The following is a 21336-nucleotide window of genomic DNA, read 5'->3' on the forward strand; positions in this document are numbered from 1 at the left end:
ACTGTGGGCGGGGCTCGCTCACTGTGGGCACGAACACCACTGACCTAGTGGTCCTGAGTTGTATAAAAAAGCAGGCTGGGCAGGCTGTGAGGAACACATCAGTAAGCAGCATTCCTCCATGGTTTTCCCTTTCCGCTCCTGCTCTGGCTCCCCTCAGTAATGGACTGTAAGCTGTCAGACGGCATAAATCCTCCCCTACCCAAGTTGCTTCTGGTCATGGTTTTATCGCAGTAATTGAAACGCCAAGACTATAAAACCAAGAGAATGGGTTTCTTCCACAGAGCAGCACACTTACAACACTAAGACAAGACTCAATATAATACTTTGGGAACCCCATGGCGTTCTCTGTGCTTACAAGTTTCCTCGTCAGTAAAAAACGGATTCATGAAAATAGCCTGTCAGGAAAAAGGTGTTGTACTTGGGGGGAAAAAAACTAAAAACCAAAAACCAAACCAACTAAACAAACAAACAAAACATCTAATGCGGTGCTTAGCAGGGCCCCCAATTCAATGATTCCTTCACCGCCCATGGTCTTCCCAAAGCAATAGGTTAGGATAGCGATTTGTTCCTTCCCCTTCGCTTTAGCCTTTGTCAAACCAGATCTGCCTATCTAATTCAGGAGAGGGCAGCACTCACAGTCTTCAACTCTCCGTTACCTTGAGCAATTAGGATGCAGGTTTTTTATCTTTCTTAATTTAAATATTTATTGTTTGTATGTGTGGGAATGGGGGGACACCGCGGAGTACTTGTGGAGGTCTAAGGACAACTTTCAGCAATCCCTTTTCTTCTTCCACCATATGGGGACCCTGGGATCGAACTCAAAACCTTAGGCTTAGATTAGAAGCGTTTTTACCCACTGAGCCTTCTTGCCTGCCCAGAGATTGCTCTAGAGAGGGGAAAGAAAGAGCAGTGGGTGCTTGCTACTTATTCGCACCACGAGAAAGGTGCTTGCACAGCTGGGGACAGATGACAGGGAGCAGCACCTCGAGAGCGGCAAGGATTTCAGTGACATCCCTCCCCTCAACTCCCTTTCTCCCGGCTTCCAGAAAGGATAAGTTAGTGGTGTGGTGGCTCGGGCTATTCCAAGGGGCCAAGCCCTTCTCTGCGACAAAGCGGGATATGAGAGGCATGCAGCAGCCAGGATTGGGGGGTCCCGGTCTGTGGAACCGTAGACTGCAGTGGAACTGGGGCGAAGACTAGGGCTGGCAGGCAAAGGCCGCTACGTGGGACCCGACAGCGCTGAAAGGAGCAGGCAGCGCGGAGGTAAGCCGCCCGAGCTCAGGATCCAGAATTCGAGAGGCGGAGCCAGGAGCCAACCTCCTGCAAAGTGCAGTAAAAAAGCCTGGGGTGTGAGGGGAAAATATTCCTTGAAAGAGCCCCAACCTCGGCCTGGCTGACCAGCCAATCGCAACACGGGGCGGGGCCTCAGGGAGTAGTCACAGCCAATAGAAGCGGAGGGGGCGGGGCCTGGGTCCGGGCGCGCGCTGTGGCTGGGTCGCCCCGGGCGGAGACCGCGGAGCTGCTGGAGGGAGGCGAGCGGCTGGAGGGAACCAACCGGCCCAGCATGGACGACCCCGCGGCCCCCGGGCCCGCCGGCTCACCAGCTAATGACAACGGCAACAACGGCAACAACGGCAACAACGGCAACAACGGCAACGGCGGCAAAGGGAAACTGGGTGCGCCCAAGGGCCGGGAAGCGTTCCGCAGCCAGCGGCGGGAGTCGGAGGTGAGGAACCCGGAGACGTCCCCGGGCGGGAAGCGGCGGATGAGGTGACGCGGCCCACAGCCCGGTCCCTTCCCGTTGCGGGTCGCCGGCTTTCCAGCCCTGTTTCCTGCGGTTTCCCTAACCCGCGCGAAGAGCGTAACAGATACTTTGCAGATACTTGATAGCTGTCGCCGGGTGATTTTCGGACCCCGATTTGCTGATGGGGAACCAGCGCGCAGAGGTGCTAGGACTGTCCGGAGGGGTGGGAGCCCCAGCCCGGTCGCGGGAGGGAAGGTTGGGCAGGCGAGCGGCGCGTCTCCCGCTCCAGACTGCAGCAACTGGCTCTGGACTGGACCAGACCGGCCTGAAGCACTTGCTTGCCCTCGCTATCTTCTGATCTCGGGGTGATGGAGGTGCCTGGGGGAGCGCCTTCCTCGGAGGTCTTGTCCCTGTCTAGGAGGGTTAAGAGAGACGTGGTTCAAGCTGGGGTAGAACCAGAGCGGCGGCATTTGGGTGCAGCGGTCCCAGGTGCAGCTAAGGGGGTTGGCTATTTGGATATTTTCCTCCTCTAAATTAAACAACAACAAAAAAATCTAACTAGAACAATGAAAGGACTGAATTATTATCACCCCCCCACACACACACCCCCTTATCCAGCCAGTTTTCATCTATTAGTAAGAGCAAAACTGCATTGGCGGGGGGGGGCGGGGGGGAGACAACTCAGGGGGACGAAATGTCGCCTGCGGGGCTGTGGAGGTCATTTGGGTTAGCCCTTATTTTATCTGATTTCATCTTAGTTTAGCTATTTGAGACAGCTCAGGGCAAAGCCACGGACAAGAGTTTCATTTCCCCTGGCTGGGCTTGAACTCACTGTGTTAGCTGAGGAGAACCTTGAACTCCTCCTTGATCTTCTTGCTTCCATTTCCCACGTTCTGGGATTACAGTACGTGCCACCAAAGTGAGCCCAACCCTTTCATTTTACTATGCAAAAGACACAGGGCTGGAGGATGTGGCGCAGTGATGGAGTGTTTGCCTAGCTAGCATGCTCAAGGTGCTAAATTTGATCCTTGGCACCATAAAAAGAGGCCGGGAAGGGAGGGGGGAGTCCTTTAGGGAGTAAAAGAGATAAAGCCAACCTTCCTGCTATCAGACACCTAGCAAAGGGAGTGTCCAAGACCACCAAGTTCAGAGTCCTTCAGGTCAGGCCAGTTTTTTTTTTTTTTTTTTTTTTTACTTCAGTGCTACTATTTATTTTCTTTGTGGCGAATTACCTAACCTATCGGAGCTCCAGTTTCTTCATCTCTAAAATGGGGTTAACGCTATAAATAATTGAACATAAAGTGCTTATCACAGTTCACATAATTAATTGGTCAGTACTTATAACTCATCATTCTCATTAACTGGCAGAGGGAGTCCTATAAATCAAGTCTATGATGCTTTGTCTGAATAATGCATCACAATTTCCAACGTGATTTATTTGTCTATTTGGTTATTTATTGTAAAGAGGGCTCACAAAACTAAGCATGTTTACTATCACTGAGCTTCCCGCCCCCCCCCCAGCTCCTGTTTTCTTAAAGGTAAAAGGGGGAGGGGGATTGCCCCTAGAGTCACCACCTTGCACAGCCAAGGTTCCTTGCTAGTTTTCTTTTAGAAGAACCATGTACCACCTTCCCCAGGAAAGACATTGTTTCTGTTTTGCCTCCCCCCCCCCCCCATTGGAGGAAAAGATGGCTTGTGGTTTCAGAGGTCTTTCATGGTGGGGAGGGCATGGTGAAGGAGAGCTGTTTGTCGTGGCCGCACAAAGTAGAGGAAGTTCTTGATCAGATATTTTCAGGAGATCACAATGAAGTTATTAGATGCTAATGACACGACAGTGAGCTAGCATTCTAGGAAGGGTGCGGAGACAGACGATATGCAAATAAGGTGGCCGCAGAGTGCTCTGTTGGATCGCCCTTCTGAAGTAATGACCCTCACCATCACAGCTTCCAGCAGGAAAAGGCTCTCCTGGTACTTTGCTTCTGCCAGTGAGTTCAGTGTCGATACCCCAGACTTTTCCTGGCGCTGCTGTTTACAGCTGCATTTCTGCAGCTGCATTCTTCATGCTTGGAAGTGAACAACTGTAGTCATCTTCTCTGTCAGGGCTCATTGCCTCCAAAAAGCCATGCTGCAAAAACGAGCTTTTTTTCCCCCTTCCTTCCAGTGTATAGGATATTCTTGTCAGTCGGTCCCCGACCATCTCTGCAGTGCCCAGATCTGCTTTTCTTTCCTCTTTACTTTCCAGCAGAGGGCAGTTCTTAGGGAAGATAGTTTTCTTTTCTAGGGCTTCTGGAAAAAAAATTGCTAGAAGAGAATTACAATTGACACAGATCAAGAGAGCTATATATGCTAAGAGCCTTTCTTGTACTTAACTAATTAATCGTGACAATAACCCTCTGAAGAGAGTCTTATTATTGTCATTTTATGGATGAGAATACTGAGCATTTTCCAACAATAATTACTGATGCCAATGCAATGTCCTCCATGTGAATTCAATTCTGACACTAATTACCCGGGGTCAGTGCATACACAAGATTGCCCCTACTTGAGAGGCCAGCCACAAGTGAGGTTCCTACATTGTATTCATTTCTTCTTGGCAAACTGAAAACTCAGGTTACCATTACTTACCCCTTTCAAGTTGGATTGATGGTTTGCTAGAATGACTGAACTCAGGAATGTGTGTACTTAAGAATCTGATTTTTAAATGAAAGGTACAAATCATAAACAACTAAATAGAAGAGATTCGTAAGACAGGATATGGGCTTGGATCAGTTCGGAGATTCTATGCCCTCTCTAAGGGTCACCACCCTCGTAGTACAGCCATTTTTTTCATCAGCACCAAACTGCAAGTCACTGTGTCAGGGATTCTGTCACACACACACACACACACCCTCTCTTCCTGTGCAGCTGGAAATGTACATGTGTGTGCACGTGTGTGAAAGCCAGGGGTTCATCTCAGGTGTCATTCCTGGGCCATTCACCTCGGTTTTTTGAGACAGTCTTTCACTGGTGAGGAGCTAGTCCAAGTTGGCCAGGATGGTTGCCCAGCACTGGTATTACAAACACGTACTCATGGGTTCTGAGAACTGCCGGCACCTCAGGCTTACATAACAAGTACTTGACTGACTGGGTTTTCATATGGAGCATGATGGGGTCAGTTAAACCCTTGGCCTTGCAACTGAGCTCAATCTGTGGTCCACATACCACCATCATAAGAGCACTGATTATTAGCTTCAAAGCGTGCTTTTTTTTTTCTGGTAGAGCCAATCCTTACTTAGAACTATGTAAGGGTCCCCCATGAGTTATCAGTAACATTAATTCTGGTATAGTTAATGGGATCCTGAGTAACATACAACACGATCAGAATGTTCTAAGGATTTTTAGGAACACTGTGCTAGGATTCAAGGGCAAAGACCAAATATTTATTTAATATTATACTGAGGTACAGAGAAGTAAACTTGGCCATGATTATATAATATGTGACAGAAGCAAGATTAAAATTGTATTAATTTTGCTTAGTTGATTTTTGAGACAGGATCTCACTATGTAGCTCTGGCAGACCTGGAATTCACTATGTAGACCAGCTGACCTCAAATACACAAAGATCCTCCTGTCTCTACATCCTGAGTACTAGGATTAAAGACTTGTGCAATCAGGTCTAACAGAACCCAGAGTTTCAAAAATTCACATAGGGCCTAACACAGTGACTCATACCAGAAATCCCACACTTGGAAGGCTGAGGCAGAAGGATTGTCCTTTGAGTTCAGTTGGTCTGAAGTATATCGTGAGTTCTGGGGCATCCTGGCCTGTAGAACTAGACCCTGTCTCGAAACTAAAATATCTAGGGATGTAGCACATTTGGTAAGGTGCTTGCTTAGCATGTACAAAGTCCTGCATTTAATCCCAGCAACTCATACACTAGGTGGTGGCACATGTCTGCAATCCCAGCATTGTCTAAATAAGCAGAGTTTATATAAAAGTATACTAAAAGGAATCTGAAGAGGTTAGAAAGTGAGAGTATTAAAATATTTTAAAGTGGATTATACATACAACATCATAGGAAATTTAGTATTTGATGCAACTTGGAATATAGATGCTATCTTATTTATACTAACTGGATAATTAGTTGTTGAATGTTAGAGCTCAAAACCTTTTTCTTTTTTCCTTTTTCTTTTTCTATTTTCCTTAAGTATATGAGGAACCTTCGGCATGAGACACATTTAGTGGACTAATAACAGAACTTGGGCCAGAATTCAGTTCTTTTGGTTTTTGCTTATCTTTTTTCTTAGACATGACCTAGATGTTCCTCTTGTCCCTGTTTCATGTAGATTAGAAATAGGCTTAGATCATTGCTTTCTTTTTGCTTTTAGTTGGTTATGGTTTTGTGAGGAAAAGTCCTATGCAGTCCAGACTGGCCTCAAACTCCCCATGCAGCTGAGTGCTGGGCCTGCAGGTGTGTGCCACCATACTCTGTTTCCGGGAGTAGTGCAGATCAAATGTGGGGCTTGATGCATGCTAGCTAAACATCATCCCCAGCCCAGGCTGACCTTAAGCATGAACCCTCCCGCCTCTGCCTCCAGAATGGAACAAGGCATATGTTATCGTGCCTTGCCTCAGATGGCAGCTTTTATCCTGGTGTGTAGTCCTGTCCTTTACCTAGACTGGCTGATACTAGGGAGCAATCCCAGCCCTTCCCTGCACTGGGCCTCAGATTTTGGGTTGAAAGGAGAGGTTGACTCTCAAATGAAAGGGCCAATTCGGGCTTTCTAGATGCCTCTCTGATCTGACCTTGGCCTCCAAGAGGGAAAAGGGTAGAAATAGGGTACAGGGTATATTCTTTCTTTGACAACCCCCTTCCCCATTAATGAGAACTTTCTCTACTATAGGGCTCTGTGGACTGCCCTACTCTGGAATTTGAATATGGAGATGCAGATGGGCACGCAGCAGAGCTGTCAGGTATGAATGGACGATCAGGAGTGAATGGGAACGTGGTGGGGAAGGGAGTGGGCATCTAAGCTTCCGACAGCGTCTGTGGTCTTAGCCAGAGCTACTGAACAAGGGCTGTTATCGCTATATCCTTCCCGCAACCAATAATGAATATCCCTTTACAGTGCATTCCCCTTGATGAGAGTACTCTTCATTTGCTCAGTCTCGTCCTCTTTCCTAGTCATTCTTTTTCTTTTATTTAATTTTGTTTATTTTATGTGCATCAGTGGTTTTCCTACATGTATGTCTAATGTGAGGAATTACAGACAGTTGTGAGCTGCCATGTGAGTGCTAGGAATTGAACCCGGGTCCTCTGGAAAAGCAGTCAGTGCTCTTTTTTGTTTGTTTGTTTGTTTTGTTTTGTTTTTCGAGACAGGGTTTCTCTGTGGTTTTGGAGCCTGTCCTGGAACTAGCTCTTGTAGATCAGGCTGGCCTCGAACTCACAGAGATCCGCTTGCCTCTGCCTCCCGAGTGCTGGGATTAAAGGCGTGCGCCACCACTGCCCGGCCCAGTCAGTGCTCTTAACCATTGAGCCATCTCTCTGGCCTCTGGCCTTTTTGCTGCACTCTCAAATATCAAATCAGTTCTCTCTGTTTCCATTATTCACCTCTCTCGTCCTATAATCCGTGTATTTGTGTGCTTATTTTCTCTGCCACCCTTTCTTTATCCTATTCTCTCTCTCTCCTTTGTCTACCTTCATTTTCCTTCCTTTCCCCAACACTTGTCCTTATTAACATTCCAGCCACAGCTGAAGGAGATTATAGGTAATTGGCTGGCTGAGTAAGGCTGGACATCACCTGCATCAGTCACAGTCAAGATCTGTGAGCTGGGGTTGAGTGGTCCCATTCCTTTTTCAATTCTGGGCTGCTTCTCCCTGTCTAGAATTTTAGCTAGGGCAAGCATGATCTCTGCACATTAAGGGCCTCCATGTTACACGTGCTGTGAATGCTAGTTATTAATAAATGAGCTTCGGGTGGAGATGGCGTGAAAGTTAAATATTCTGTCACGTGGAAATGACACTTTGAGACATGCTTTTTCAGACAAAAAGACAAACATTTTTGCAGAAGTTCTGGTGAATAAGCCCAGGGAATAAATTTTGCAATGAGTGACAGAAATAGCTAGGTTTAATAACGAACAAAGGATTAGAATCTAGAATGTGAACACGTGTAGAGAAAGAGAGATAAACAAAGAAGAGATGACTAACCTGAAAGAGAAGTAGACAAAGAATATAAACTCACAGAAAAGAAAATCAGGAAGTCAGTAAATATTTAAAGGGCCGTGCATGAGGCCACAGCACCACAGAAGAAAGTGTGTGTGTGTATCTGAAAAGATGTTCAAGTTTATTAGTTAATGAAGGAAGTGAATTTTTAAAAAACAGGATATTATTTCACAATCATCAGACTATAAGATTTGAAGACAGGCAAGATGACCCAGCAGGTAAGGCTACTTGCCACCAAGCCTCATGACCTGAGTTTCAACCTCAGCCCCATATGGTGGTGGAAGAAGAGAACTGACACCCACAAGCTGTTGTCTGACTTCTATGTGCAGTATGGCACACATATACCCATACACATACACACAAAGTTCGTGAGGGACTAGTAAGCACGTTTCTACACTGCGTATGTGTAGCAGTGTGAAGGTGCAGAGTATAAAACTGGAAAGCAATTAGGGCATATCTAATAAAATTGAAGATGTGCACATATTATGACCCAGTAACTTTATCTCTAGATGTATTATCTAAAGAACTTTATCCTTGAGCACAAAAAAACATTTATTTCAGCCTTGTTTTTAATTACGAAAAGTTAAGAACAACCTAAAAGCCCCATCTGCAAGGGAATAGATAAACTAGCGTGTAATCATAGTCTGCATATAACCATTAATATAATTGATTTGTATCAACATATTTCAGTATGAATAAATACTCAACAAAGCTGAGGCAAAGAAGCAATGGCAAAAAGAATTTATACAATTTATGATAATGTTAAGATTAAAAATAGAACAGTATGACAGATATATTGTTTAAATTTAGATTCATTTTACTTGATGTGCAGGAATGTTTTGCCTGCATCCATGTATATGTGTACTATGTGTGTGGTCTGAATGTGGGGATAAGCATAGCTGTGAGCTAACATATGGGTGCTGGGAATTGAACCTGGTCCTCTGCAAGAGTTACAAGTGCTGTTAACTGCTAGACCACCTCTCCAGCCCTGGTATATTGTTTATGGACATACATATGTAGTACAAATCTAAAAGTGAGCATGTGAGGAATGAATGCCAAATTCATGGTAGTAGTTATTTCCCGAGGAAGGAATAAGGCTGGAGAGTGGTCTGAGCACATATGGCAAACGTTACATTTGTTTAATCTGAGTAGAAGATTCATGACTATCTTAAATGTATTTTATAATTATCTGTATATGAAATTTCATTATCTAACATTTTAAAAATAAGGACAAGGTTCAGCACTGTTTACATTCCTGACTAGACTTTCCTGATTTTTCTGATCTAAATAAATGCATACACGTATACTCACATTTCCATTAACAAATTAATGATTGACATACCTAAGATTCAAAGTTGAGATTTGTTTCTGGCTGTCCCCAGATTCTGAGACACAAGACTTAAGAGTTTTAACTTTCAAGTAGTTCTCAATCTTTTACTAATTGGCTAGAATGTACATAGATTTCTATGACTTCATGATATAGGTGGAATAAGTTTTGAGATAATGTTTGATTTAAAATCATTTGTGAAATGAGGGTGCAGAGTGAATGTTCTGGTGCTGGAGGGGCAGGGAACATTGTTTCCTTGTTTTATAGTCAGAGGCTGCAATCAATAAGGTTAGATTTTCCTGAACACAAAATCTTTTGGCAACCTTAGGTGCTTACATGATTTGCCACATCATCTGCCCAGGTAGCCATATGTAGGAACCTAAATTTCTGTACCTTTCAAGGAAACTCAGCATAGGGAAAACAAACTGGCTTCCAACCAGCATGTGGTTTTTGGTGGTTTTTTGTTTGTTTGTTTGTTTGTTTGTTTTGGTTTTTTCTAGCACTTGTCCTGGCTTCCCAAACAGCACAGATCTTTCCTCTAAGATCCCGAGTTGTGTTGCCCTTCTCGTCCCTAAAGATGGTATAGCTTTAACCTGGGTTGACAGAACTAAGTAGATTGCAGCCCTAAGAAACAGAAATGATGGCATTAAACCTGTACTCCAGCCCTCCCCCTGGCCCTCACCAAATGTCGAAGGCTGTCTTCCTTCTCTGTTGCCAGCCATCTGGCAGGAGGACAGGTTTGATAGTTTAATCACCCAGGGACACACATGCTATTTTTAGCTGTTCTGAAAGGGAGGAACTGGCTCTAGATTGAATTGGACACAAGAATGTGTTGGACCCTTCAGCTCCCTCGAGTGAGCCTCTCTATTCTAGATTCTAAATGTGACTCTGTTTTGTCTTCCTGTAACAGAATTATACAGCTACACAGAGAACCTGGAGTTCACCACCAACAGAAGATGCTTTGAAGAGGATTTCAGAACTCAAGGTGCTGCTGCATCCCTAGTCACAGATGTCCCAGTCTGACCCAGTGAAAGGCTCAATCGAAGTTTGATTCTTCATCCCCTTCACAACCACATACCCCTCATTTCTTGCATATAGAACACAGACTTCCTTATACAGAGAAGGTGAAACCAAGAAAAGTAAGAGGGACGGCTCAGCAAGGCTGAACAATACCCTACAGCCCAATGGAATCATGTGCCTAACCTAGTCCTTAACGTGTAGCTTCTGTCTCTCACCCCACTCCCTGCCAGCAGTAGTTTTACATGCCCTCATCGTGATCCCTTCAGATCTGTTTCCTTACTTTCTCGGTGGTAATTTAATTTTTAATTCAACAAATGTGCAGTGTGTGAGTATGTGTTGTGTCCGAGATGCAGGAGGCTGAGCTGGGAGTAATTTGCAGTGTCTACAAATAAGGCGCATAGTCTGATAGCAGGCAGAGAGTGCGTAACACACAAGTAGCCAAGGCCCGGAGGAGAATTTGAAATGTCACGGTAAAGCAAAAGAGTGTTTAGGGCATGAGTGTGGAAGGGTCCTCTTTTACTGGGCCTGTAGGGTGACTAGGCGCTGGATATGGATGGAGACAGAGGGACTCCTTGAGGATAGGCTGAGAGCAGAATTTATTGTGTGAACAAAAGTGGGAATGGTGACAATGTGGGGACAGAGTAGGCTCAGATTAGGACATTTTGGGTCCTTTTCCTATATATCCCTTATGTCTTCCTAGTTAAATAAGGAAAGCTTGGGGTAGGAATGTAGTTTACAGGTAGAGCTTGCCTAGTGTGTGAAAGGCCCGGGGTTCAATCCTCAATGTCACCAAAAACAAAACAAAACAACAAAAAAAAAGAATCCAAAACTTTTAAATAAGAAAAGGTTTTGAAGAAAAGAATCTTTTGGGAACCGAGAACAGAGGTGGGTGTTTTATCAGGGCCCTCTCCAGGAAGAAGTGCAGTAACCAACATCAGCTGTGTATGGCTTTCTATCCGTAGTGCAAGACGCTAAGGAATGGCTGGAGTTGGAAGAAGATGCCCAAAAGACCTATGTGATGGGACTTCTGGACCGACTGGAGGTGGTCAGTAGGGAACAACGGCTGAAGGTGGCCCGGGCTGTTCTCTATCTAGCCCAAGGTAAGTGTTTATTTTTGCTGATTTGATAGGGGTGGAAACTAGGGAGGGCAGTGGATAAAGCAGACCTTACCAGGAAAGCAAGGTGCCTTACAACCCAGTCATGGGTCTTGCCATGTTAGGAGTAGATCAAGAGATAGCACTGGATACTGTTCTGGATCTCTTGGGATCTGCCTCTATCTTACCACGCACATCAGGTTCTTCCTTCCTTTTTTTCCCTTTAAAAACAGGGTTTCACTTTGTAGCTCTGGCTAGTCTCGAACTCACAGAGATTCATCTGCCTCGCCCTCACAAATGCTAGGATTAAAGATGTGTGCTACCATGCCTGGCCCTCTTTTCTTTTCTTTCTTTTCCTCTGAGAACGATTGTGAACTCTTGATCCTCCTGCCTCTACCTCCTAAGTTAGGATTACAGACATAAGTCATCATACCTGGTGCATGTCAGGACTTCTTGTGTGAATTTTCCCCCCCTCTAATCTGGGCTCTAAGTGTGTATGAAGATTGGCAAGAGTCCACATAGGGAGAGCTGATGATGTACCACCAACAGAGTTAACACAGATAGTGCTTTCACCAGCTGTGCCCTGGCACCAGCACTGAGATTTCTCATTGGCGTTTTGAAGATTCAGGCCAACGCAGCAGCAGGAGGGGATGCTGGGAGTAATTTGGAGATAACCAGAACTAAATGAGATGAATTGGGTAAAGCTTCCCAGAAGAAACCTGCTAGCCAGGTGTTGGAAGGAACACTGAATATAAGTCTTGCTAGAGTAATGAAAATAAGTTCTAAGATCACGCATGTGAGGATTTCTGGCAAACCAACAGATTGGGAATTAAACCATAAGAAAACAAACAGAAAAGAACAATAAATGGGAAGAAAAGACTAGGAAAGGGAAGACTGCAGTAAATAAGGTGGTACTTCTTGAATTGCTCAGATCTGAGGCTCTGAGCAACTTCCAGCTGCCAATACAAAGATCCTTTTGCGTAAGGGCTTTGTCTGCAACCCACAATGGGCAGTCAGGAAGCGGGAAGAATTAATATACTCAGTCCTCATAAAAATGACTAACAAGATTGAGAAGATAATCTTGATTATCTCACTCTTGGAAGAGATAGCTCTTGGGAGAGTTGTGTATTTTGTATTGTTTCCAGAAAGTCCCCTGCGACTGAACTCTTTCAGTTGCCTTCCTTCCCTCCCTATTCCCCCTGTTTCTCTTCTGAAGATCCATTCCCAAACTGGCTGTACATATACGCTTGAATCCTTATCATGAAACCTACTTCTCGGGGTGATTTACGACTCACTTACCTGGGAGACAACCCCTTTCTCCACTGGCTCACTCATCTAAGGAAGTTCTCATGGGCCCTGCCCAATCTCTATAAGCCTCATTAGTCTGTAAAGTATTAAGAAAAATTTAAATCATGTAACAGGGTAGAAAGAACTGGGGTAGCTGCCCCCTCCCAATTACAGGAACTGTCTGATCCTCTAGGTACTTTCGGGGAATGTGACTCGGAGGTGGATGTGCTACACTGGTCCAGATACAACTGCTTCCTGCTCTATCAGATGGGGACCTTCTCGACCTTCCTGGAGCTCCTCCACATAGAAATCGAGTGAGAAGCTTTAGGGGAAGGATTCACATGTCAGTGGGTCCCCCTGCGGGAGCTGACTCCGCTCACATCTCCCCTCTACACTCACTGGCGGTTTCCCCTGCCAACTTCCTTTCCGGATTGTTCTTCTCCCTGAGCTACAATCCTGGGCTTCACAGGCCTAGCCTGGTTTGATTACTTTTTTAATCTAAGCAACTTTTCAGCTGAGCCTAACTCTGGAATTAATAAAGGAAACTTTTCCCATCATAAGCACAACACACAGGAACAGACCAGTTTCTGTCAGTGTGCCTCGTGAGCTGTAACTGTCGATGCGGCTTTATCTGCTGCCACTGCACTGGACGTTCTTTCTCTTGTGCCTGCCATCCCGGAGTTTTAGATGCATTGAAGTCTGTTTATTATTTATCAGAGGCTGCTTGGTATCTGTTTTGTGTTCAGCCCAGGGGTAAGCATTGTGGGGAATCACAAGAGAAATTGATATCACAGACCCTATCTTTTCCTGTCTTCACCATAGCTGAGGATTTACTGAGGTAGCAGGTGTTCCTATTTTATTGTGGATGCATAGCCAGGGAATGGCGGGGGTTTGTGTGAAGAGGGAGAGCACAAGGAGGAAAGAAGCCTTATGGGTTCCTGTTCTTTCCTTCCTCTCCATGGCAGCAACAGCCAGGCCTCTAGTAGTGCCCTTCGGAAACCAGCCGTGTCCATTGCTGACAGCACTGAGCTCAGGTGAGTGAGGGCAACCGTGGGCTTTGGACAGAGGGGTGATTAGCACGGTTACCCTTTTTCCAAATCCCGGATGAGTGAGAAGTTACCTTTTAACTAACGCGCACTGATGTCATCCTTGATGTCTGTAACTATAACTGCCTTGGGAATCTCCTATGATCCTTTGTGACTCCAGGGTGCTGCTGAGTGTCATGTACCTAATGGTGGAAAATATCCGCCTGGAGCGAGAAATAGACCCCCGTGGGTGGAGGACAGCCCGAGAGACTTTCCGAACTGAACTAAGTAAGAAGTGGCACCTGAGGAGGGTGGGTGTAGAGTACTGAGGGCGGGGGAAGCCCAGCGGAGGGAAGCGGTTCTATTTTGTTCTTTTTCTTTTTAAAATTAGCATATTTTCTTTTTTTAAGACACATATATTTTATGGGACATGAGGGCTGGGTGTGATTGCACCCCTGTGTGTCTTAGTTCCCCTGGTTAGAATGAGGATAATCGTTTCTCTCCCATTTTATCATGAAGCCCATATTGGGGGGAAAAAGAGTTGAACTTTGTTCTAATGTAAGTTGAAGTGGTCATCTGAGAGGGATAGGATGTGAAAGCATTTAAAAAATGTATTTATTAATGTAAATAAGAAAAGAATGAAGTGTGGTCCACGAAATACCTTGATTCCTTTAACCAGAAAACCACATCATTACTGTTACTCCCTGTTTGGTATGACCCTGAAAGCATTGCCTTAGTAACTTCTGGGGTGGGGGCACACTGTTTTACCACAATAGCCTCAGTCCGGTCCTCTGAGGGAATTCCCTCAGGAAGGAGGCTCACCATGCCTCCTTCTCAAGACAGAATGCTCTAGAAGCTTACAGGAGAGGTGAGTGCCTTCCTCAGTGTGTGCTCCAATTCATAAATCTAGGGCAGGATGTCAGCTACTTCATCTCTTTCTCTTGATTCTCTTTGTATCTCAGGCTTTTCCACACATAATGAAGAGCCTTTTGCCCTCCTGCTCTTTTCCATGGTTACCAAATTCTGCAGTGGCATGGCCCCTCACTTTCCAATAAAGAAGGTTCTGCTTCTGCTCTGGAAGGTGGTTATGGTGAGTGACTGATCTCCGTTCCTATCTCACCTGATCAGAGCTAGGCAGCAGAATAGGCCAGCTGTTAGCCCAGCTAACTGAGAGAAACAAAAGGCCCGCTAGAGTCTGTTTGCTCTGTATATCAGATTTCTCTTTCTATTGGATGGATCTCTTGGATACAACTCCATGAGCTGAAGATGTCAACGGCACCTTTCCCATAGAAAGAACCCTCGCTGACCGCTGGGAATCTGACTGTTCATACCAGTGAACCTTGGACAGCCCTGTGCCTGTTTCTGTAGCTATGAAATATTAAGATTAATGCATGCCTTTTCTTCCAATAGAGGAAGGGTGTCCTTACAAGTATATAGTTAATAATGTGTTATTTATTATTTAATCTGATCCTTCACCCCATAGTCTCTCTCTGGCTCCCATCCCATAGGGCTGGAGGAACAGCATACCCTCTTAGTGAGCCACCTCTTGATTACAGAGGACACAATAACATCTGAATGTGCTCCCTAAGATTGAATGTGCCGAGGAGAGTGGCACATGGTTATAAAACCAGCACTCGACAGGCTGAGGCTATTGAAGTTTAGTCTTCAATTAAACCAGCTTGGCCACACATTGAGACCCTGCTCAAGAAACAAAACAAAGGGAGGATTGCCTCCTATTTTTAACTTTTCCAGTGGAGCCCCTCTCCTCTAATGTTTAGATTTGTTTCCAGCCCCGAGTCAGTAAATAATGCTGTGTTTTATTCTGACCCTAGAGATCCTCAGACTGAAGTAGTGACAATGTTTATTTCTTCAGCTTTTCTGCTTCCTTGTTCAAGGGGCAGCGTGAGGAAATTGGAAGTTGTGGTTCCTTCCTTCTGTCCATGTTTCTTTGGCTTTGTTCTCTATGACTGCCCTCCCTTCCCCTCTCTTCTCTTCCTCCTTTTATCATAACAATTTTTTTGAAATTACAATAAAATTACATCATTTTTTCCCTTGCCTTTTCCTCTAACACCTTCCATGAACTCACTGTTCCTCCTCTTTCTCTCTGAAACCCATGGCCTCTTTTTCTTCAGTTATAGTTATACACACACACACACACACACACACACACACTCACACACACACACACTCACACACACACACACTCACACACACACACACTCACACACAACATGCTCAGGGCTGACCAGCTGGCATTGGATAACCTCCCTTTTCCTTTTTACTCTTTAGTTTACACTTGGTGGATTTGAGCATCTGCAGGCTCTCAAAATACAGAAGCGTGCAGAGTTGGGCCTGCCTCCACTTGCTGAGGACAGTATCCAGGTCGTAAAGAGCATGCGTGCTGCCTCCCCGCCTTCTTACACTCTTGATCTGGGGGAGTCTCAGCTGGCCCCTCCACCGTCCAAGCTGCGGGGCCGCCGTGGTTCTCGAAGGGTATGGACCAAGCATATGGTAGTATTGGGGTACTGACTGGTCAAAAATCAAGATTCTAAGATGCTTTCGATGTGGTAGGAAAGGGCAGTAAATGACCATCCCAGGTTGGCTCTGTAGCCGAGGTGGCCCCTGGCCATGTATTATTCATCTGAACCTCAGTGACTAGAGTTGCTTAGCCTCCTAAATTTGGGTTATGTTAGAATTCTGAGAGTAGGGACCCTGAAAAGAGCACCTAGCAAACCCACATGTCTATCATGAATCACTTACCATTTTCTTGGCAGCAAGAAGTTTTATTTTGAGCCACAATATTCCTTCTGGCTTTGGACACAAGCTTACACTTGTGAGATGGCTGGTTAGGGTTCTAGGTAGTGTATATTACTGAGAAAATCTAAGTAAGTTACATTGGGCCACGGCCATATTTGCATGAACTCACCTGCCTGACTTCCCAGAGTTTACCAATTAAAGGTGATGGAGCCACACAAGCCGGTCTAAACTGTAGGCAGTATGATTTTTTTAAACCTTCCATGTTTCATAAAGTAATGCTTACTCATTGTAGAAAATTTGGAACAAATATAAAAATGTGATGAAGAGAGAAAAATCACCCACAAGCTTAACAACCAGAGGCAGTGACTGTTAACTTTTTGGCCTATTTCTGTCCTATCTTTTTTTCTTTATGCAATAAGATTTAGCATTCTAAACTCAGTGACAGCAAGCTTGTGTCCTCTTCTTCATCAGTCAGCCAGCTGGTGTGTGCTGACAGAAAGCAAACTCATTGAATGTTCACCTAAGCAGAACATAATTAGGGAGGGAAGTCTGGGTGTGGGGAGGGAGTACCAGTGCTTTCTGGAAGCTGGCTAGCTACCACACTGGCACTACCTATGCTCCGTTTACTGGCCACGGCCATTTTTCCCGGGAGCTGTTTTTCCTACGTTTGAGTTCAGTGAATTGTAAGATTGCGATGGATAATGGCATGCTCTCATAGTAGGTGGGTTTCCTGAAGTTTAGAGAGAGTGACTTCAGACAAGGTTGCCATACGCCCTATCTAATTCCTCTCTCCCACCACCACCAGCAACTCCTCACCAAGCAAGACAGCCTGGACATCTACAATGAAAGGGATCTCTTCAAGACTGAGGAACCAGCCACAGAGGAAGAAGAGGAGCCTGCAGGTGATGGAGAACGAGCCTTGGATGGAGAGTTAGACCTACTGGAACAGGACCCTCTGGTGCCACCTCCACCCTCACAGACACCTCTGTCTACTGACCGGGTAGCCTTTCCCAAGGGCCTTCCCTGGGCCCCAAAGGTCAGGTAGGTTTAATGGCACCAGTGACCCTGAGCTTTGGGATTTCAATTTCTTCAGTGGTAGGTGGGATAGCACACATATTCAGTGTTCCTTAACCTGGTGTGCTGATCAGAACTCCTGGATTTGAAGTGCCTTCTGTTGATTTCTGTCTTCTTCCACTGCTCTAGTCCTTCAAATGAAGGATCAGGAGCCCTGAAAGGTTTTCTTTCTCAAGGTTGTTCTGTTTTGCTTTCTTCCTCTCTCTGGTATCGGTCTCTTCGCCATCATCTCAGACAGAAGGACATTGAACACTTCTTGGAGATAAGCAGAAATAAGTTCATTGGATTCACCCTGGGGCAGTAAGTACTAGATATTCAAACTGAATAAAGTATGTCATAGAAGGCCATGAATCTTCCCCACTAGCCTTTGTAAAGCTAGAAGAGATTTTACTGTCAGAGGTGTCATTAGGTCACATATTCCTTTAAGTGGCAATCTGTTATCTGCAGGTCAAGTGACTATAAGAGACTATATGATATAAATCTCCTAATTTTCAGAAACGCTTCTGTGTGTCATTGTTACTTTTGTGACCTTAAGCAAGATGATGGACCAGGAACTTTATATAAGAAGGCATAGGGTACCAGGGATAGATGCTAAAATGTGTGGTCCCTGTGATTTCAGAGTGCATGGAGTTTTCTCTTCTGTTAAGCTTATGGTCTGGTGTTTTGGAATCCTACAGGGACACAGATACCTTGGTTGGACTACCTCGACCCATCCACGAGAGTGTGAAGACTCTAAAGCAGGTGACCAGGGTGGACTTTCATTCCTCAGGGATAGGGAGTCATCAGTTAAGTCAGGTTACCACTACCTTGCATACGCTTCCAGATATATCCAGGACCTCCTGCATCCCCTCTGCAGGCCTTTAGGCCAAATAGGAAGTCAGGTGTCTCTCTACTTACCCAATTTCTTACATTCAGATCAATGAGAAAACAATTCCTTTCTCTTGTTCCTTTCCCCTCCTATCCTTCTCTCTCCTTTCCCGTTCTGTTTCCTTTTCTTGTATTTATCTCCCCATAGGTTCACTAGCTTCTAAAGCCCAAAGACTAGGTAGGAATCATCTTTATATCCAGTTATGTTAAACACAAAGAATGTGGAGTCATCACTCCTTACACACATGCATGCACATCAAACCTGTCTGGGCAAAGGTCTACTCTTGACTTCCCCCGCTCTTTAAGGCTAAATGACTAGGTATTTGCTAGTATCCGACAAGTATGGGAATGTGATGCCCAGAAACATTGTTTATGAAGTGCTGCCCAGTGGTAATTATGCAGAAGAGAATAGAGTCTTGCTTCCAAAGGTTTTATGTCTGTTTGGGATGATAAACCCTTGGGAGATTTTCCTATGAACAAGGAAAGTTACAGAAGAGCCAGGACACGTGTGAATTAGGTTCTCAACCCTTGTTGATGTTTTCTTATCTTTGCCAGCACAAGTATATCTCCATTGCAGATATACAGATCAAGAATGAAGAGGAACTGGAGAAATGCCCCATGTCTTTGGTAAGTTAAGGGCTCTGGCATATAGGAGGAAGGAAGAATGAGCTCTGTCTGCTGTGCTGATACAGAACATGCACTGTGTGTGCACCCATTCATCTTGTTAGGCTCTCACTGTGTGTTATAGAAGACAAAGGCACACTATAGTAAAGCTGGGAAGGGAGTTAGTTAAACAGAGTGGTAGATCCCATGGAGATAATTTAAATAGGATAACATCAAACTATCTGTTGGCTATTTTGGATTGGGTAGTTGCGATAGATGAGATATCTAAGAAGGTGACATTTAACCTAGATCTGAAGTACAGGAAGGAGCCAGCCATAGGAACATCTGAGAAGAAAACATTCCAAGTAGAATCTGGGTAGAAGAAGCAGGCACAGAGAACAAGAGTCAGCAAAAGAAGGCTGTTGTAACAACCCATGGGTAAGGGTGGGGTTGTGGAGATGACTTCAGACAGGTGGCCTGGGGACACGTTAGGTAGGACCTGTTAGCAGAGGTAGGAAGCTTGAAGTTGATTCATGGTGCAAAGGGCAACCTTTGGAGATTTTAAGCAGAAGAAAGGCATTGTTCTTTGGTTTTAAAAAAACACCATCAATTAAGCAAAGATCAGACCAAACAAAGAGAGGAGGCCTTAACTCACTCAAAATAGTTAAAGTGGAGTTGATGTGACCTAAACTAGGGTCATAAAGTAGGTGAATGTGGGTGATATTTTGAAAGTATGGTTGACAGGACTGCAGTTCAATTAGACATTTATCAAGAGGCAAAGAGAAGAATCAAGAATAAGGAGGAGTATGAAAAATCCTGTTTGGTCTACTAAGCTTTAGGTGTCCGTTTTTTACTTGGGAAGAGCTGTTGGGAAGTTAGATGTAGAGGTCTAGAGTTCTAGGGAGAGTCATTGATGTTATAGCGTTAAGTACTGTAGAAAAGACAAAGAGAACCCAAGGAAAGTCCCTGAGACACGCCAATGGATTAAGGGAGGGAATTAATGAGTTAGGAAAGAAGCCACAAAAAGTAAGAAAAATACCCAATGAAGTGGAATAAAATCTAGAAATCTGATACGTGACTGCCTGGGTCAAATGCTGCTGAGAGATGCACGTGATAAGAACAGAGGGCCTATTGGATTGGGCAGGATTAAGATGATTGGTGACTGGGTTAAGAATGATCACAGCGAAATGGCAGAAAGCCATGCACACTGAAAAGGAATGTGAAGAAAAGAAGTATACAACCAACAAGTGTTGTAAAGAAGGAGAGAAAAGTGGGATGGTAGCAGGAGGAAGATGTGGGATAAAGGGAGAGTCTCATGCTAACACGTGAAAATCTATGGTGTCTATGTAATCTCAGGACCTGAGAGATAGAGGCAGAAGGATCATGAGCTCAAGGTTTTCCTCAGCTACTTATCCAGTTTAGAGGCCAGCCTGGGCCCACTTGAGACCCTGTTTGGAAAAGAAAAATGAAATGAAATGATCAGAGTTACTAAAGATCTGGTGGATTCTGTCAAGAGAAAGGAAAGAGTATATGGGCTGGAGAGGTGACGCAGTGGCTACGAGTACTTTCTGTTATTCCAGTCGACCTGAGATCAATCTCCAGCATACACATAGCAGCTTATAACCGTCTGTAACTTTAGATCCAGGGAAATCTGTGGTGGTTTGAAAGACAATGCCTGCCCCCCCAAAGAGAGTGGCCCCATTAGGAGGTGTGGCCTTGTTGGAGGAAGTATGTCACTGTGGGGTCAGACTTTAAGGTCTCTTTTGCTCAAGTTTTGTTCAGTGTGACAGTCAGTCCACTTTCTATTGCCTTCTGAATAAGATGTAGCAAGCATCATGTGTGCATGCACACCTCCATATTCCCCTCGATGATGATAATGGACGAAACCTCTGAAACTATATACAGGATCCCAAGCCCAAGTAGAGGCTTGATTTATGTTCTACACACAGAATGTCATCTGATGTGTCAGAAAGCAAGTAGAGACTGGCAGATCTGATATTCCAGAGATGTAGTTTATCTGTCTGATAACTCTATTTTTGTGAGGCAGAGCCAACAACTTGAGGGGGTTTGTTGAAAAGAGCAAGTAGTAGGCTTTGTGGGGAGCACATGCAAAGTTACCAGGCTCTCTTGAATGCCTGGCACTGAAGACTTATATCCATTGGCCCAATTATTCCCCTTTGCCTCCAAGTCTTATGACAGTGACTCTTGCCCTGTAATAGGGGGTCTCAAGGGAAAAAAGGACCGCATTGCCCAAAGATTTCAGTGAGGCTTGGGCTGCCTCTTGAGCATCTGGGACCCCTGCTTCCCCTATTATGATAAAGGGATTCACAGGGATC

General features: G+C 44.9%; 1 protein-coding gene across 1 annotated transcript in view; it reads left to right on the forward strand.

Moving 5' to 3' along the window:
* The first annotated feature begins 1481 nt into the window (after positions 1 to 1481).
* Strip2 (striatin interacting protein 2) overlaps positions 1482 to 21336 on the forward strand; it is a 43946-nt gene continuing 24091 nt past the window's right edge. Inside the window, exons 1-13 of the mRNA XM_075953465.1 lie at positions 1482 to 1726; positions 6628 to 6697; positions 10184 to 10258; positions 11256 to 11393; positions 12868 to 12988; positions 13640 to 13708; positions 13881 to 13987; positions 14662 to 14789; positions 15989 to 16192; positions 17262 to 17497; positions 17765 to 17830; positions 18208 to 18271; positions 18953 to 19024. Coding sequence (XP_075809580.1) covers positions 1565 to 1726; positions 6628 to 6697; positions 10184 to 10258; positions 11256 to 11393; positions 12868 to 12988; positions 13640 to 13708; positions 13881 to 13987; positions 14662 to 14789; positions 15989 to 16192; positions 17262 to 17497; positions 17765 to 17830; positions 18208 to 18271; positions 18953 to 19024 — 1512 coding nt within the window. The 5' untranslated portion in view covers positions 1482 to 1564. The remainder of the gene's footprint in view (positions 1727 to 6627; positions 6698 to 10183; positions 10259 to 11255; positions 11394 to 12867; positions 12989 to 13639; positions 13709 to 13880; positions 13988 to 14661; positions 14790 to 15988; positions 16193 to 17261; positions 17498 to 17764; positions 17831 to 18207; positions 18272 to 18952; positions 19025 to 21336) is intronic.

This window comes from Microtus pennsylvanicus, chromosome 19 (genome assembly GCF_037038515.1).
Source record: "Microtus pennsylvanicus isolate mMicPen1 chromosome 19, mMicPen1.hap1, whole genome shotgun sequence".
In the NCBI taxonomy this organism is placed as follows: Eukaryota; Metazoa; Chordata; class Mammalia; order Rodentia; family Cricetidae; genus Microtus; species Microtus pennsylvanicus.